At 38.7% G+C, this 19,016-nt stretch overlaps 1 protein-coding gene across 11 annotated transcripts in view; it reads right to left on the reverse strand.

Moving 5' to 3' along the window:
- Window positions 1–298: 298 nt before the first annotated feature.
- TNRC6C (trinucleotide repeat containing adaptor 6C) overlaps window positions 299–19,016 on the reverse strand; it is a 111,096-nt gene continuing 92,378 nt past the window's right edge. For 8 of the 11 annotated variants that reach the window (XM_074847588.1, XM_074847590.1, XM_074847596.1 and 5 more), the window contains 10 exons: window positions 18,895–18,978; window positions 18,340–18,571; window positions 16,483–16,650; window positions 15,166–15,357; window positions 14,875–15,018; window positions 12,135–12,251; window positions 9,559–9,753; window positions 8,069–8,139; window positions 7,191–7,330; window positions 299–3,365 (listed from right to left, as the gene is read on the reverse strand). In XM_074847588.1, coding sequence (XP_074703689.1) covers window positions 3,005–3,365; window positions 7,191–7,330; window positions 8,069–8,139; window positions 9,559–9,753; window positions 12,135–12,251; window positions 14,875–15,018; window positions 15,166–15,357; window positions 16,483–16,650; window positions 18,340–18,571; window positions 18,895–18,978 — 1,704 coding nt within the window. In that variant the 3' untranslated portion in view covers window positions 299–3,004. The remainder of the gene's footprint in view (window positions 3,366–7,190; window positions 7,331–8,068; window positions 8,140–9,558; window positions 9,754–12,134; window positions 12,252–14,874; window positions 15,019–15,165; window positions 15,358–16,482; window positions 16,651–18,339; window positions 18,572–18,894; window positions 18,979–19,016) is intronic. The other 3 variants (XM_074847594.1, XM_074847597.1, XM_074847598.1) reach the window with 1 other exon arrangement.

The following is a 19,016-nucleotide window of genomic DNA, read 5'->3' on the forward strand; positions in this document are numbered from 1 at the left end:
GCTACTGTATCACTAAAGACATGAATAAATGAGAAAAACATAATTCTAACCAAAAGATGATTACTGCTTCTTAGGCATCACTCTTTTGGATGCGATATGCAAAGCGTTCACGGTACAAGCTTATGAGAATGCCATCACCAACAAGCACAGATTCAAAGTGTGTGACTACACTTACAGGAGTGATTTGCCTGGCTGTACACTTAATTCTCATTAATATTGAAAGAGTTAAACTTCTTCCAGTAACAGATTTAACAATATATATTTTTTTAGTATCCCCTGCACAAAAGAAAAATACACATTATTTGAACAGCCAAGAAAAAACTGCAATTTATTAAGTTTCAAAGAATCTTCGTACTCTTGAAAGCAACTTTCGGTGCATGTTCTTTAACAATCACATTCTATGAGGAGAATAAACATTAAAAGCCACAATTGTTTTTTTTTTTAATCTCAGAGTTACAGACATCTTTAATTCAAAAGGAAAGGCCAAAAAAAACCAAAACCCCAAAACAAAAACCCACCCCCCACCCCCACCCCCCCAAACAAAAATTTTCATTCCCAATTTTAAAATATCAGGAGTTTTTCTACAACTCAATGCTAAACTTCAGCATGGAAAATTGTATGTAAACACGCACATACACACATACATATTTTATATAAGTGTGTGTGTATATATATATATATAAAATATATATGTAGGAGGCGTGTAATGGCAATGAGATGCAATTACTCTGAGGAAAGGTTATTCAGCTAAATACACTACTAAAACTTGAGAAAAAAAAACAAGTCTTGAACCCAGTTTGTGCATAGTTCATGATCCTCTATAAAACCAGCTTTTGTTAATTTGCAATCTTGCAGGACCCTTTAAATCTGATAAAACCATTAAAAAGCTAATCTTCCAAAAAAAAAAAAAAAAAAAAAAAAGTAATGCACAAGTTTCCTGATCCAAGCAGGCAGGGAGCACAATGTTCATATAATTTTTAAAACATACTTGAAGTGTATGTTATTCCATTGTCTTTCTTCCTTTCAAAACAATCAAAAACATTGATCTTTTTTTAAACATAAAGCGATTTTTTAATATATAAAGCACTCTTCAAACATCTATTTCTTTTGAGTCCATTATTTGGTAAATATGTAACTGCTACACATTAGATTAGGTATTTTCTTCTTTCTTACTGTCTTTTTTTTATTTTATTTTGTTTTTTAATAATATCTTCAGTGCTAGGAGTTGGGTTTTAAAAATACATGAAATGGTGTGGAGTTGCTCCTCGGGAAACCCGGCTTTCCTGAGACATCTTCCACCATGTGCAAGATAGTGATCACAAAGTTTTCGCCACTTTGACGAAGAGGAGGAAAACAACAACAAAAATAGTACACAGCAATGGCCAAAGAAAAGAATAATACAACAACACTGTTCAATCCCAGAGCTCTGAAGTAGCATATCTTCATTCTGAAAATAGTTTTCTTTACGATGGAAGTCTTTTTTTTTCTTTTTTTTTTTTTTTTTAATTCCTTTTTTATTTTAAAGTTTGAATGAGAAAAAAAGGTCTGTAAACAGGTGGGAGCCAAAACTCCTGGCTCCTCCAAAAGCAGTCAAAACCTATGTCCAAGTGCTTGTTTCTGTTCCTGCTTGCAAGGGAACTATCAACTCTTTACAATTATCTATGGCCACAGTTCAACAAGAGTATTTTTTTTAAACTTTATATTCCGAATGGAAAAATGGTGCAATACTCCGGTAATAATTTTCTTGCATTAGTCCACAATAAAAAGCCGCTAAAGGTAGATATACATATTATTCTCCAGAGATACACACTGTAATTTTTAAAATGCGATAAGAGTCCTTGAGTAAACATTTACACGTGAATTGTCGCCGGCCCCTTCTATCAGTTTCTTTTTTTTTTTTTTTTTTTTTTTTTTTTTTTTTTTAACATTATAGGATTAGCTACAAGAAGGGCTGCGGACACTCAGTGCAAAGTTAGAAGCTAATAACAATTAAACATTTGACCAATGAGCAAATAAAAAGCATATACTGAATAAAAGGAAAAAATTCACACTTTTAGTTAAACCACACGTGGGCACACACATACACGCACACACACACACAAGCACACTCACATACATACATCTGTTCCAACGAAAACATATAGTCTGAACGTTAAAAAAAATTCTTAGAGCCTGTTTTTTGTGTACTGATGCCGACCTGGAAGTGTAATAATTAGACTTAAAAAGTGTTCACATTTTGTTATTGGCCTGCTGGATTCAAGTATTTGCATGTTGATATGTTTTTTTTTTGTTGGTTTTTTTTTTCTTTTTTTGTTGTTTTTTTGTGGTTTTTTGTTTACTTTTTATATTTTTGGGATTAAAAAAATGACATGAAAAAGTAATGAAACAAGGGTAATGTGCATAGGCAGATCCATGGGAGTAGTGGACACAGAGATACCCCAACCCTGCCCTCCCTCCCCCCCGCTCAACCTGTACAGTCAATAGTTACCATTCAGATTCATTACTTTTCTGTACCAATGGTAAATATCACACTTCACCCTTTCTGATTACTGGGTCCGCCTCTGGTAATGTGCATAATAGTCACAGGCTCATTTTAAATAGGCTTTCATTTCCCCTTCCCCCCCCAGTTGATAAAATAACCCTTTCCAGCCCAAATTCTGAAAAGTGCCCTTCATGATAGACCTATTCTAAGCAGCTTTTTATACTTTGTTTTGAAAATCACCATACAAACATAAAAAGACAACATAAAACAAAAAGCCATGAAAAAAATAAAACCTGTCATTAGCATGTGACACTGACCAAAAGTAGCCCATACTGTTTCATGAACAGTTCACAAGGACTTCTGCAGTTTCATATTCGATATTGGACAGAGGTACTAAAAAGGGCTGCCAGTCTGATCTGTTAAAGCTGGATTCTTCATCAAGCCCGGGACTGGAAAGGGTTACAATTTTTATTTTTCCTTTAGTGCTGATGATTGTTATTTCCATTTTGTTTCTCTTGTTTCCTAGATGGACTCCCCACTGAGAAGATCACCCGGAAGAAGAGTATTCAAAGGTGTCGGGCTTCCGATAACTCTGCCGTCGTCGGTGCTCGGGGGTCCCCAAAGGCTGCTGGAGTACTGAGGCACCCCACCCCACAGCAGGTCGCTGCTCCCCTTGCCCCCCAGGCAGGGAGTGTTCCAGTGGCCGGCGTCGTTGCGCACCAAGCCGTGAGAGCTGCTCGAGGAGCCCAGGCGCGTCTGGTTGGTTCCAGTGTTGGACTGCCAGCTGGAGGTGGGCGGCAGTGGCTGGCCTTGTGCTAAGAAACGGTTGACTTCTTCTTCACCAGCAAACTCGGCCAGGATGGTAGTGTTTCCCAGGACACACCTGAGGACAAAAACAAAAGGTGCAGCAACATGAAACAAGGGTTGCAAAGGGCACTGTTGGACATATCCCAGACAGATGTAAATCCATGTTCCCCCAAGTTGAATTGCAGGTGAAGAGTTATGCCACACCTGCTCACTTTTAGCAATCCCTGTCTCTTAAACAAAGAGTACTTTTCATGAAGTACAACAAGGCCAAGTGCAAGGTCCTGCCCATGGGTCAGGCCAATCCCAAGCGTAAATACAGGCTGGGTAATGAGTGGATTGAGAGCAGCCCTGAGAAGGACTTGGGGGGATTAGTGGATGGAAAACTGACTGTGAGTCAGCCAGAGAAAGCCAACCGTGTCCTGGGCTGCACCCAGAGCAGTGTGGCCAGCAGGTCAAGGGAGGGGATTCTCCTCCTCTGCTCTTGTGAGACCCCCCCCCCCCGCAGTGCTGTGTCCAGCTCTGGGGGCAGCAACAGCAGAAGGACACGGACCTGCTCCAGCAGGGCCAGAGGAGGCCACAAAGATGCTCAGGGGCTGGAGCACCTCCCCTGTGAGGACAGGCTGAGAGAGTTGGGGTTGTTCATCCTGGAGAAGAGAAGGCTCCAGGGACACCTTAGAGTGGCCTCCCAGGACTTAAAGGAGCTACAGGAAAGATGGGGAGTGAACTCTTGATCAGGGGTGTAGGGATAGTACAAGGGATAACGGTTTTGAACTGAAAAACAGCAGATTTAGATTAGATCTAAGGAAGAAATTCTTCCCTGTGAGGGTGGGGAGGCCCTGGCACAGGTTGCCCAGAGAAGCTGTGGCTGCCCCCTCCCTGGAAGGGTTCAAGGCCAGGTTGGACGGGGCTTTGGGCAACCTGGGCTAGTAGAAGGTGCCCCTGCCCATGGCAGGGGGGTTGGACTAGATGACCTTTAAGGTCCCTTCTAACCCAAACCGTTCTGTGATTCTATGATTCTCTACCCTATTTTCTATTTACCTTTCTACATCCATAGGTAAACACACAAAGCCGTATGTGTGGAGACCACCTCATTTAACTAACATGCATCATGGGAGACTGTTATTTAGGCATAAAGATACAAGCATACCAGCAGTATCAGTAACAAATAATGCCAATAGTGACAAATTTATTATAACACATTTTCAAAACCTATTCTCTTCACATTAATTTGTCATCAAAGAATATATTCTAGTATTTAAATCCTGCAACAGATTCAATCATTTGCTGTGTATTTTACAATCAACTAACCAGGAAAAGAAGTCTCTCTCTGGGTTGGTTGGTTTTTTTTGTTTGGTTGGGGTTTTTTTAAATCTGCTAAATATATGAGCAGAATAAAATTCAGACATCTTGCACCTCAGGATGTCTACAGCCATCACACTTGATGGTAACTTTCTAGTTACAGCAAAGGCTGAAATGCTGTTTCTCAGTCTGTGCTCAAGCACCTGGTAACACTGCTTCCTTTCTCCACTTCTGCATAAATGTTGTAGCTCTTATTATTTCTGAGCACTGGGCAGTGGGACCTGTAGTAACTAAGGCACTTTGCTTTACTGAGAAGATAAGATACAAAATGTAGATCTAACAATGCATCATATAACGCAGCAAAGGGGAGCTCCAGACCATGAGGTCCTTTTTTAAATATTCTCAGAAGGCTTAGGAGACTCAGAAAGATTAGAGAATCCTTCTTTTTTCACACGTAACTAACAAGTATGCTTTCATACCTTTAAAGGTCTTACTCCATCACAATGCTTAACATTAACTCTTCACTGTACAGTTCAACTCTTCTGTGTCTAATGCTTATTCCCGATTTTGTTTTAAAAATACACTTGAAATGCACTGGCTGTGTTGGGAACACCGTTCCAACATCTGTACTCCAAAAATTGATTTGTACTTCAAGGCAACTCTCCACTCATCCTGCAAAGTTGAAGATTTTGTCTCTCCTCCTCCCCCACCCTGCTTCCTGAAACCTCACTTGTTTTAATAGTATGTTTAAAATTAATTTCCTTTGTATATGTTTGACAAGAATAACTGCATGACTAATGCCATGAATGCAGATTTCTTCCAAGAACCTAATTTTATTTTCTTCTAGAATTTATTTTGCAACCTAAGATCTTTTAAAGGAGAATGGAAGACAAATCTACCTGGCACTGTCTGCCTAAACCCCCAGGTTCTCTGTGTTAGTTCAGTCTCACCACTGCATGGCATGTAAATCTGAACACAGACATTAACAAACGGCGCTTTTGTTGGAATACAAACGTGTTTGTAATGGCTGTTGCCCCTCACCGCCTGACCACAGCCTCTGGCTTGGAAGCACTCAGTCAACAAGCTGGGTTTGTGCAACTGCTCCTTGCTGAAAATCACTCCTCAAGAATTCCTGCCTTTACTAAACATGTAAGCGAAGAGATCCAAATGCAGTCTTTGAAAACTATGCGTTCTTCATAAAATTTTACATTAATTTTCAAAAAGTATTAATCATTGCTGCTCCTAATTTACATATCAAAAACCCCCTCATAACCAGATGGGGAATGTGAGCAAGCTATTCTCCTGTCAACTCAGATGGAATCTGAAACTGTTGGCTCTGCGATGTATTATTGTGCAGTGATCAACTCCATGTAAACATTTATCTGTGAAACTGATAGTGGCTGATATCTCTTGGAACTCTAATACTGTCCTGTTGGCTTCCACAGATCCCATTGTGATTTACCACTGTCACCCTGCCAGAAAACCAAACACAGAGAGAGCTCGACCCTCTTCACTCAGGGAGAGGTGTCCTGTCCTTGCCAGCAGCGTAACTATAGTTATGCCACAACCTATTAAAAAAACAATTTAAACAGAGGCCTTCCAGATCACTGATATGGAAGGAAATTTCCATTTACATATTTGAAATAAGCACTTATCTTTAAAGTCACATATTAATTTTGCCTTTGGCATTATTTCTTTTACCTGATGCCCACATCTGAACTGGTATAACTAAGATGGGTCATTGTTCCAAATGCTGCTTTGGAATATTTAATTAAGGAAAGGTCAACAGTTAAAAAAGCAACACAGTCATTAATATAATTATTATTACTACACTTTCTGTTAATCAGGTTCACAATGGGAAAGTAGTTGCAACTTTACACATGGAGTAACCATTGCTCCTAAGTTTCTAAGTACAGGGAAGGTAATCAGGCCAGTAGTACAGCTAGTTCCAGACAATGTTTCTGCTATGATCAGTATTTTTCATTATACTCATGCTATAACCTGTTGATAAAGAAAATTGCTTTCCAACTCTTAAGCACCCAAGTATTCTTTTGAAACATCAGTCTCTGTATTCTTAATCCTTCCTCTATTGTCACTGATTTTATCACGCCAGCTCTTGCGTAGTATGTCAATTAGTCCCAAGGATTTTAAAACACCTCAAAAGCACATTTTGTTGTCACACATTTCTTCAATTTCTTTCATAACTCCTTTAAAAAAGGTGATCACCATGAACATGTTCATTATTTATCATCGTTTTGTCCTTTCTGTTGCTCTCTAAAGCTAAAATCTGTCTCATGCTCTCCGAGCTTCCTTTGGAATTTTTATCACACCTTACAAATTCTTTGCAACCTTATATGACAAATCCTTACTGAGCACATTAGTAATGACAAGTATCTAGTATCAAGTTTTGTAATGACCTCTTATTCAGTAGTATATGAGTATCTAGTCCTCAATTATTTTTTTTGCTCTCTCATTACATAATTTTGAAAATCAGATTAAACTAACTAGTGATCAGTTCCAAGACCTAGTAAATAAATGCCTAAGAAAATAGTTTCTGAGATAAACCTGGGTTCACAACAAAGGAAAGAGAGAAGAAACATACATATGCAGAGACTTTTGGGCCTTGGCTGCTTCTTCCTTGGAACTGTATCGGACCACAGCATTCCCTTGCGTCAGGTTCAAGTGGAATGTTATCAGAGGGCCATGTTGCAAACACAGTGTCCGCAGTGTGGAACCATCGATCTGGTAAGAGGGAAGGTAGGGAAATGGTTATCTGTATTTTTGTGATTTTACTTTAAACGCTTGTTAACTGGATAAGTTTTAAAAGCTAGAGAGTAAGTGCAGGTGAAAGAAAAAAAAAAAGTTTTTCTTCTGTAAGAATTTAATTATCCGCTTATCACTGTCTTCACTGAGTGAGACATCCTGTCTTTTTAAGGCTTCTCTACAGTCCAGTGCACAAAATTTCCCAATTTAGGTGACAGAAATTATCTTTATCATTAGTCCACAGAAGTCCAGAAATAAGTCAAAGGAAAAACACATTGTTCATAAATATAACTAAATTTTCCCCAAGATTAAATTGGATGTCTACATTCAAGGCTTTGTGACTTATGTTTTTCCTTGTGAATGACATTAGTGGAGGACTAGAGGATTTGACAGACTTAGAAGAACAAAAAAAAAAAAAACCATAGGAAAAGCAGATTTAACATTTCTGTATCTGCTTTAAAACATCATTCACCTCCATACTTACACATACATAAATGATGCACACTGAATGACTCATTACAGTCTTAAAAAGTTCATACTTGATTTGACAGCACTTTGAAAACTTAAAAAACTCCCTGTAGTAGACAGACACTTGTAATCAATACAGAATAATTATTTTCCCTTCAAACGAACCAAATGACCAAGGCTGATAAACGTTCTTATCTCTTAAATGTGACAAGTCTCTTTTCATAACTAGTTATGTACAGTTCTATTTACCTGGGGTGTGAGGTTTCGAAGAACCAGCCAGCTGCTTGTTCTCCCTGAGCTGTCAGTACTCCATGCAGAACCTACAATACAAATTCCACAACAAAACATTTTATCATGGTGTGGAGAGCATATAACAAGAAGAAAACTTAGCTGGAATCACAACATACTAGCAAGCGTTACTGCTACTGAAAACAAATCCTACAGCAGTTTCCTCACGTCTTGATTTATTGTCGTCTTTGGAATGAAAGGCTGCTGAGTGAAAACCTGCTTTTGTTACATTTAAAAGATCTGTGGCATTTTTCACGTTCCCACAATAACCATTAGAAAACTAACGGATGCAGGTATGACACTGCAACAAACTGTATCTTCAAGTTACATTAGAATTAATCTGGAAGACACATTTTAAAAGCAATTCAGATGTCCAAGCTCAGATTGCTGCTTGCTATTAAAGATTTTTACAGCACTGCAGTATTCTGCTATCTTGCCAATGATAGATTAATGTGTATGACTTATTCAAAACATATTTTTGCACTGACAGTGTTCTGATTAAAGATACAAGGACATAACCAACAAAACCTGCTTTTCCAACTTCAGCTTGGTGTTTTACAATGAGAAACTGTACAAGCTTGGTATTTATGAGTGGCATTTGAGAAACCGCAGTACTTCTGTAGTCACAGGCGTGACCACACTCAGGCTCCAGGGGGAATCCTGGCATCAGCAATATCTGCCCACCAGGTGGGGTTTTGGTGAAGAAAACAGAGACAAAATAAATGGCAAGAAGAGGGAAGAACGTTTAATTCCCAAGTAAGTGGAAGCAGATTAATAGTCAGCTTTATAAAGCAGGTGTCATACTTGAGAAGCTGACAGTACTTCACCAACAAACATGAGATATATAGATATAGATATATTTATATTGCCAGATCCATGGTTTCTCATATTTGTATTTAAGCAACACACCACCACCTCAGAAAAGAGCCTGCATGAAAAAATTAAGACATTCCCTGATGGCCCCGCAATGCCATCAGGTCCTAAATGCTTCACATCCATGCTCCAAAAATGTGTTCCATATTAAATTTCATAGGCTGATTCGGTCATCTTGTAGGCAGTCACAGATCATACCACAAAACAAGAAACATGTTTAAAATATATTTTTAGAAATTCAAGAAATGGAAAAACATCCTAGTTGGAAATAATTTGGCAATTCCTATGTAAAATTGCTAATATGACCACCTGAAAGATGACAGCTTCATTTACAACTTATGCTAACTAAAATGAACAGACATGAACTTCATATCCCCAAAACAGACACAATCTGATGATCCTGAAGGTCTTTTCCAACCTAGATGATTCTGTGACTCTGTAATACTTGCACTAAACCTCAAGTTTCTGGAACCTAATGCACAGCTATGGGGTGCCTCACTATTGTAACACAAAATAAAAGCAAACAATTATTAAAAAGGTGGCACTGAGGTGTTACAAAACACAGAAGTCAAGAGTACCAGAGGAGTAAGAGCTGGTCCAACCCAGGGGACTGGCACCCCATGTAGATGATGGCTTGGTGTTTGTTAAGCCTGGAGGTGGTCTCGTAGGAGCAGTAGTGTTTCTGGGTACCTTCCATAGTTCATGGGACAGAGAGGCTTGTGTGTGAGAGATTGGGCCAGAGGACCACGTAGACTTGATGTCTGACAATTTACCTGCAATAGAAAAACATACATTGGTGTATTTTTAGTTAGCAACAACTGTTAAACCAAGCTGGATGGGTAATCATCAAGCTTCTGCATGGACTATATTCTTCCAACTTTTCGGGAGAGAAAAGAATAGCATTCTGTACCATCCAGTGAGATAAAGCCTATATCCCTTGAACCTACTTACCCTAGTATTTACATTTTCAAAGAACTTTGTATTTAATGAATCTCACACCTGATACATATACACTTCCCTTTTTAAAATCTCCTGCTATTTTGCTTTCATGTAAAAGACAATACATGAAAAAAGACCAGGAAATGGACTTAAGTATTTGAAATCAAATTTCATCAAAATTATAATGAAACACTTTGAGATTCTCTCTCTCAAAGGTTTAATAGAACTTAACCACTTTTTCTTACACAAGTCATTTTATCAATATAAATTAACCAGTATATCAATATGTTCTTCTGATATATTATTAACATTCCAAGGATCAAAGACCAACAAAAACTGTATTTCTGAGTATTCAAAGTAACAGATACTCTTTTTTCCAAGTGTCTTTGAGAAAAAAGAAGTCTTCAGAAGATTAGGCCATAGCACAACCTGTCACTCTTCGTAACTTTTTACTGTTCAGTTTGTTATTTCCCTAAACAGTTTTTAAACTGTTTTACTACAGTTCCTGCCAAATCCGAATTTTATAAAATAATACAAAAACTAAGAACAACAGTTTAGCATTCAGAGTGGCAGACAAAATTGATTCCAACTATGTATACCACAACAAAATCCTTTATTCACCTTTAGACTTACACATCCCTGCCTTTCCTCCTTGTACCAACCTAAGTTGTGAAATTTAAGAGTCCAATTTTCTTGTCATAGCACAGTCCCACGGCTACTAACAGCAGCAGCACATGTTTGACTGAAATGAGTGGTCACATCACTGCATTTTCTGCCAGAGCAAATGATATTGTATTATGCTGCCTTAGTGCTTTAATGTTGATTGCAGAAGACAGTAAGAAAATATTTGGTCTGACAAAGTCCAAGATACAAAAGTCTTGTGATTCTTTTTAAAACCAGATTTGAACTGGCAGATAAAGCTTATACTGAATCAGTGCTTTGCATGAGGCAGACATTGAGGATTTTTTATTAGTCCTTAAAGCCAAATTTACCAGTCACCAAATCACAGCCTCAGTTATATACACACATGCACTCCTCAAATTGCCTCCATTTATTTGTATCATTTAACTCAATGATTTTATACTGAATCGTAACAATTTAAGTGAAAGGGCAACCACTCTCCCATCTTTTTGCAAACTGTAGCAACAAAAATAATTTGACGATGATGACAAAGACATTAACAAGGGTAAAATTATGGGGAGGAAAGGGAAAGTCTGAGTTTTGCAACTCAGAGCAGCTCAGCCTGCGATGTAGCACATGATACACGCACATTACCACAGATTAGATGTTGCTATGTCACTACTTCTTATGGGGTTAACACAAAGATTAGATGACACTGCAAAAAAATAAAAAGCAAATAAAGCAGAAATGCACAGCAGATAAAAGAAAAGCAAGCCATTCCTTTCTTTTCCTTTCATTGGAGGAAAACATTTCAAACAAACCCTTTTTGTTTTGCATTCTGCAGTACGACCTGGAGGCTGCAGCTTCATTTATTCAAAGTGAAAGGTTTTCATTGATTAGATATGAAAATGCTAATGCAATCCACACAACGGCTCCAACACATTTTTATAATGGGACAAACTGGATATTTAGGTAGCCAGTTCACAAGCAGTTTCCATGATTTGCAGACAGAAATGCTCCAGAATGCTCATTAAAAAGAATGGGGTAATTATTTAGACCATCTACAAGCTCAGTCATATAGGGGATCATCAGGCTTTGGATTGACTATTAAAAGACATGGAAGAGCCCCCAAACCCAACCCCTCCACAGCCATGCAGAGTGCCTCCTTGAGGTACTACTAATGCTTTTCCTGAGCTGAAGACGGTTCACTTTTAACAGTGAGTTTATTAACAAAAATTTTCTACCAGCTCTCACTGGAAGGGTCTAGTAGGGGTGTTTCTACTGATGTCCTAGACAATAGAATATTCCTCCTCAAAGTTCCAATGGAAATAAGTCATTCAGAGATCTCGATGCCAACACAGAGCGACAGCATGTGGCACCACGTGGAATAAATACATTTTTCCTTAGCACAGTTCCAGGCATACCATCCAACGCTCACCACCGAAGAGCTGCCAGGAGAGCTGCCTACTTAACACAGGACTAAAAAATATGCTTCTGTCTATAGTAGCACTACTGCAATAACTGGGAAAGCACTTTCTAGGGCCTTTTCTCAGAATGCAGAAGGACGTGAAAGTAGAAAGGCCGTGTTTCGTACCTGCAATGCTAGGTGCGGATGCAATGCTGCTGAAAGAGCTACTGTAGCCGGAGGCACTAAGCGGCCAGGCACTCGATGAAGGCAGCGTGGCATTCTGAGATGATGTTGGGGATGACCCTGCAGAACCAGCAGAGAAGCAACTAAGAAAGATGGGCATATGATGTTTGATGTGACATAAGCAAATCTATTATGTGCAAATACAAACCATGCAAGGCATTTTCCTTAATCAGCCTGGTCTCTGAAGTCTAGGAATGAAATGTTATAGAAAGCATGATAAAGGAAGCAGAAGTCTTTAGTAGGAAAGAAAAGAAAGCTGGCACAGTAGCAAATGTACTAGTGCCTGTGCAGAAGATAAATTCTGCATTTCCTTTAAGATACGTGACTCTCAAAAAATCAGCGTTAAACTGTTTAGTCTCAAGGAACAGGCTTCATTTATAAAGGTGCTCTGCCGGCTGATTTAAGCAATGGCAACTGTAGATGAGCATAGATGTATATGATAAACTAACCTCTTACCATGGGTGATTTGTCCTAAATTACCGGAGGTAAGCACTTCTCCTACAACCTAATGCCCACAAACATTTTTAGATTTTTGCAGACTTTCAGTAAAGCACGGATATATTTTAGCAATCTCTTCTCAAACTGATAACATTAAACGAAATAGCCTGAAACTGTCGTGGTAAATCATTTACAATCTGAGGAGCTATCTAAGCATACGTACAATTTCCTTACTGGCAGAAATGAAAGAAACTGAACATAAAATAAAATATCTTCATTATAAAGACCAGAAGAGCTGGAAGTATTCTCTCTAGATACCAACAAAATTAAGTGTGTACCCTAGGTGACTTATCATTCCTGACATACAGAGATGGACTGTGATACTGAAACATATTTAACTGACTAATAAAAATACGTGAGTTCTTCGGAAAAGAGCGCTGTACTGAGGTAGAAGGGAGGAAGTAAAAGGACAATCTCATCCCTCACAGCTCAATAAAAAACACAGGCTGTATTTTCAACTGGAACAGAAACCAACCAAACTTTACCTTATCCAGACTCACTGCGCTCCACAGGACACCAATACAGACAGTCTCAAGCAAAATAACTCGGTATCAAGGCCTTCTCAGGAAATAATCTTTCCCAGGCAGGAGTGAGGGAATTATATCAGATTCAAAGGCCCATATGCTCACAGAGCTGAAATGGTTCCTGGTTCCACACGGCTAAGACTTTCAGCTCATAGTGGCTGACCCTGCAAAGCTTCATTAGCAAACAGCATAAACCAAAAATCAACCCAAAAGCTTAGGTTTTGTCTAAGTGTACAGTGCGAGGATGCTATACACCACAGTCTCGCCCTCTAAATGGAGATCAGCTCTGTTAATACAATCCGGGTACTTCAAGCTGCAGTATTCAGAACAGTCTCTTCCTGGCAGCACGTCATTAAAGCACCAATCTCATATGGAGCAGTACTGACAATAACAGATATTTTACCTAGAAACAAACACCTAGGTTATACAAGCATAAAGAAACAGGTTCAGCAACCACACTTCTTATTAAAATTATATTATTAACAAGCTAAAAAGCTCATCAGGACCCCAACAGTCACTACTTTTCAGAAGGTTTTGGCTCTTGAGGGCCTGTTTACTTCTCACAGTAAAGGCTAGGCTTTTGACCTAAAGGGAGTATTTCTTGGGTGCGCCATACCTGAACTGTGACCGAATTATGCCTTTATACTTTTCTTTTTATAACTTCAAACCATCCAGATTGCCTGCCCCTTGAAGTACATTTGGGTCATTAGAAGTTAATTCAACATTACTCATGCACACAAACACTTCATGTTTCAGCTTAAATAAAGATTGCTTTCTGGTAAGAGACAACTAAAATCATTCAAGACAATGAAAACCCCTGCTTCCTTTCCCTCATGCTTCACATCCCTTCGCCTGAGTTAACAAGCCCAGAGCTGCAAACAATTTAGACTTACAATCTACACAGGTATCACAGATTTAACTACTAGAACAAAATCCACATTTTTAATCCTGACAGGTCCTTCTTTACCACCTGATTACACTATTCCTGTGCATATTAGAGTGCTCTAGCAGAGTGCAGATAACTTGCCCATCTCGGCACACTGATCACAATTAAACCAAGCCACCTTTCCCTTGATCCACTTTCAGTACATCTAGTTAACAAGTAGCATAGTCCCAATGGTTTACTGTTTTAGAAAGGACCTTTTTAATTCTGGAGTAAGCACTGCCAAGACAAAAGGCATGGAAATGGCACTGGGAAATACTAGTTTGCTAGTCAATTCCCTATTCTTTTCTTTAATGGTTTTGGGGATAAAACAGCTCTGATTCATTTTGCTGATTGATCTTCTAACAAAGCTACAATAAATTAGTGTGACAGAAGCCTGCTGCCTCAGCAACAACTGTGGAACTTTTGTATTGTGTCTTCTGAGTATTTCGCAAAGTGTCTGTAAGAGGTTAGTCAGTATGGAGAGAGAAATCTTGTTCAAAACAAAGTGTTACAGGTTACAAAAACTTCCAGTGACCACAGAAGTTTATATTACATCTCCAATACAGTCCCGTATTTAAATCAAGTATTTCTGGATTTTCAGTGAAAGTTCAGAGCAGAAGAATTATTATATTAGGATTACATGCAAAAATATACTACATCTGTTAATATATGAAGTCAACTTCTTTGGAAAGAAAATGAAAGTATACACAGATGTGAAAGTCATTTGTGTGTTTACCTCCACTCTTGAGAAGATAGCGATTAACATCCTGTATCGTGGTGTTTATAGTAGGCCCAGTTGGAACACTTCCAGGAGTAACATCGGGGTCATTTTCAGGATCAATATTCTGCAGTCCTTTCCATGGCACTCCTGGATGGAACTCTGTTACAAATATAACAAAAAGAAGAATATATTAAGTCATAATTCTCCAAAGTTCCTCTGTATTAGAGGGCATGAGGATTCAACAAGTAAAACCAACAATATGTTTTAAGGACAACAATTTAACACGAATGCTTTGTATTTTGTTACCTGGTGGCCAGTTTATGCTGGAGCCATTGGAAATTTTATCACTATCGGTTTTGGCACGTGACCAGCTGTGAGGAACAGCTACAGGTGGACTGGCGGGCGATTCACTGTTTTGAATCAGATCATACCGGCCATAAGAGTCATCAATGGAGGACTTTCCCGGAGGACCAATACTTAAACCTCCAGGTATAGCACCTGCAATGAATGAAATGGAAAGGCTTTGTTTAGGAGTGGGACTAATATTGGGTATGGAATTTCATCAGTCCCTACATTTTGTTATTATTTTCTTTTTTTCTTTCTGTATTACAAAGATAAAAAAGAAAATTAAAATATAAACACGGTAAACAAAGCTTAACAGCTGCTGAAGCCTTACGAGGAATTACAGCTGAGAGATACATTGCTGGTACAATCTAGACACTCAAGTTCAAGAAATTTGCATTACATTACTGCCAAAAAGAGACTAAGTAATTCAAATCATTACACTGATGCTAAATAGGAATTTGCTCAAACAGCATACTAAGGAATATCACTGTAGGCAAGCTCTCTTCTCACCCTTCTCTAGGTATTCATTGCTGATGGGATGGATGATCTGAAATGGCCATTCTCATGTTCCTACAAACTATCAAACAACAATTTGGCACAGGCAGTACAGCTACTTGCGGAATAAAAAACTATTGTAAAAGAAATAATTCACACTGCTCATAATAAAATCCAGGATACAATGAAGTTAACAGAGCACCATGTTCTAACAGAATAAACTTGGTACAGGAAATACAGGAATAAATGACTCGGGATACTGGAGGCGTTAGGGATAAAGGTGTTCAAACAGATTAGCAATCACTTCTGGAAAAATATGAAGTTTGTGCTCCTAACTCCCAGGGTGGGTAATTATGTAATTCATCATGCCTTTGTACAGGACTGGCTCTGAAAGGTTGATGATACTGGAAAAACTGTGGGAGAAAGCCAATATAAAGTTTCTCTGGATTGAAGGTATGCAGATCTGGAGTAAGGGGAAGCCTGTGCGACTTGTTTTGCCAACACTAATGGCTTGTTTTACTTGAACTCCATGTTCTGAGCAACAAAATTTAGCAAATGAGAAAAAACATTCCTACATTGCATGTAGGAAGTGATAGCAAAAGCTTTAATGCATTGCTGAATGTGACTGCAGAAACCATCTTAAAAATATCACAGTCTCAAAGGGCACTCTGTACCAACCATTTATGAGCACTTACTGAAAATAGTAACACGAGAGAAAAATTACAATTGCAATATGACTCAAGTCTCAAAAAGCCAGACTGACAGAGATTAAACGTGACATACCGTGCTTGCTGGAGTTCTGGTCAAGCGAAGAAGCAGCACTAGACAGATTATCCATTGAGTTGGGGTGTGTCCACTGAGGAAGGCGAGACTGGGACTGAGAAGTGTCCTTCACTGACAAACCACCAGTAATGTCCATGTTATTTACATTCATGTTCGGGTTCAGTCCAGCTAGGGGAAATAGGTCATTAGATATTCATAGTATATTGGAGGCTTAAAAGATGCGTTTCAAAATCCAGCTAAAGAAATTACTAGACATGGATTTTCAGACATCTGTATGTATGTGTACTAATTTACCATGCACATTTTCAACCTGCTGTCAAGAATTTTTGCTTTTATGGGAACACCAGTATAACTCCCATGTATTCAGAAAATGATAAAACTGTGCTGAAATGAAAAAAGATGTAGGGCTAACATTTCAACGCTGTCAGTACTTCTACTGCAGTTTCCCCACTTGTTACAGAAAAGGCATTCTGGAAGAATGCACTGGAATGCTACGTTTAAACCAGTGAAGAATTTGCAGCATTCCATTGCTAAGCCAAAATATTCCTAATGTCTCACCAGCACACCCCCACGATGTTTGCCGTTTTACTTTGCTAACAACATTTTAAAAATCCCAAACAAAGCAACTGATTAAAAGGTCACACAAACAGCTGCTATTCATCAGAGCTGGTATCGTACTATTTGGGCATATAGTGTGTATACACAGAGCAAGATCACTCAGGCTATATCTAAGGAATAATTTTGACATGCTCTGTGACATGAATCTGGGTCCTTTTTGATACATAATCCTGAATGTTAGCAGATCACAGGAAGCTGAGATATGATAAGAACCTTAGACTTAGGCCTTTAATTCATCAATTCTTTTGCCTTCTGATGCTCCCTGCTATAACAGCTCACCATAGCAGTCAAAATCACCCTAACTGCTGCATGCTAGATAAAGCCTGGCAATTCTATTGCATACAGCATAGAGAGTCACAAAGAGATTAAATTAATTCCTTTATGTCGTAAATGAAGTCTGCAGCATACATCAAACACTCACAGAAAACAGGTCTGAAAGGTTGTTCTGCTCACCCGGTCTCAAGGCTGAATCAATTATTTTGACATCAATCATATTTGACAGATCTATGTCTAACCTACCACAAAACAACTGGTGAAGACTTCTGAAACTTTCCAGATAATTTATTCCAGTACTCTACTTTGCTTAAAGCAAATAAACAATCTTTAATGTTTAACTAGATCTCCTTTTATGCAACAAACGTTCATTAGCCACATGCAAGAGAACTTCTTCGAAGCTATCTTTTACATTTTTGAAGATTCCTGCATGTCTCAAGTCTTCTCTTTAGCCTAAAGTGAGCAGAGGATTTCATTTTTTCCTTAGCAGCCATGTTTTTGAAACACCTAATTGTCTGCACAACACTCTTTCTGCATTCCTTTAAACTGATCCATACCTTTCTTGAAATAGACTGACACCTTACCAGTGCCGATTAGAATGGAAAGATGACTTTGCATGACTTCCAGATGATAGTTCTATTTATCAATATGACACCTGTGTATTTTACAACATCATGCTGTTCATTCATATTTAGTTCATAAATAGCAACATACCTAGATAGATAATTAAGCAAATTTTCTGTTCTGGTATTTGTAGGCAGGTGAGCAAACACAGTTCACCTGAACAGCTACCAGACAGGCATGCAGTACTGTGATTTTGTTTCAGCATTTCCACATTATTTAATACACATATCTTTTGTATTTCTGCATTTGTTATACTACGGAGCAAATTATTTAGATTCTGAATTCACATAGTATACTCCCTTGTCTTTTTCATATGGAACTGTTTTAATGCAGGACACTTACCAAGAGGGTAAGGAGCAAAGGTGTTCGGTGAAGACTGTTGCTCTTTGGTCTGCAGGTCAGGTAGGCCGGGAGCCTGGGGATGGGGTGAAAAGCTATCCATGGCTGATTTGCCTGCAGAGGGGTGCAAAGATAGATGTGGAGGGGGAGGCTGCTGCTTCATAAGCAGGGCCTGGGCCAGCTGGCGCTGGTGCTGCTGGATCTGCTGCTGCATGTTATTGATTGTACGTGCAACCTGGCAAGAAAAAGAATCAATAAATGCTCAATTGAACAAAAAGACACTAGATTTCTTCTGCCTTTCTCTACAGTGAAATAACACAGTAGATCTCTTTACAAATAAAAATTGACTGTATTAAGGGTTGAAGAGCTTTCCTCCAATAAATGAATGCTGTGAAACAGCTTTACCACTCCAGCACTCTTTCCTTTTCAATACTCAAGCCATGCACTACATTATTGTTTCTAAGGATGCTTTAGCTGCTTTGCTATAATGTAGTACAATCTCTTTAAGCTATTGAAACCAAACTCTAATGGGGAGAGTGAACTGGCAGGCAAACCTACTTGCTGCTCCTGTTGTCTCATGGGTCCGGAAACATTACGCTGAGCCTGTAACATCTGCTGCTGGATTTGTAAACGTTGGTACGCCTACAAGACAGAAATGAGAGGTCAGAGGTCCAAACATA

This window comes from Strix aluco, chromosome 21 (genome assembly GCF_031877795.1).
Source record: "Strix aluco isolate bStrAlu1 chromosome 21, bStrAlu1.hap1, whole genome shotgun sequence".
NCBI classification, from domain to species: Eukaryota; Metazoa; Chordata; class Aves; order Strigiformes; family Strigidae; genus Strix; species Strix aluco.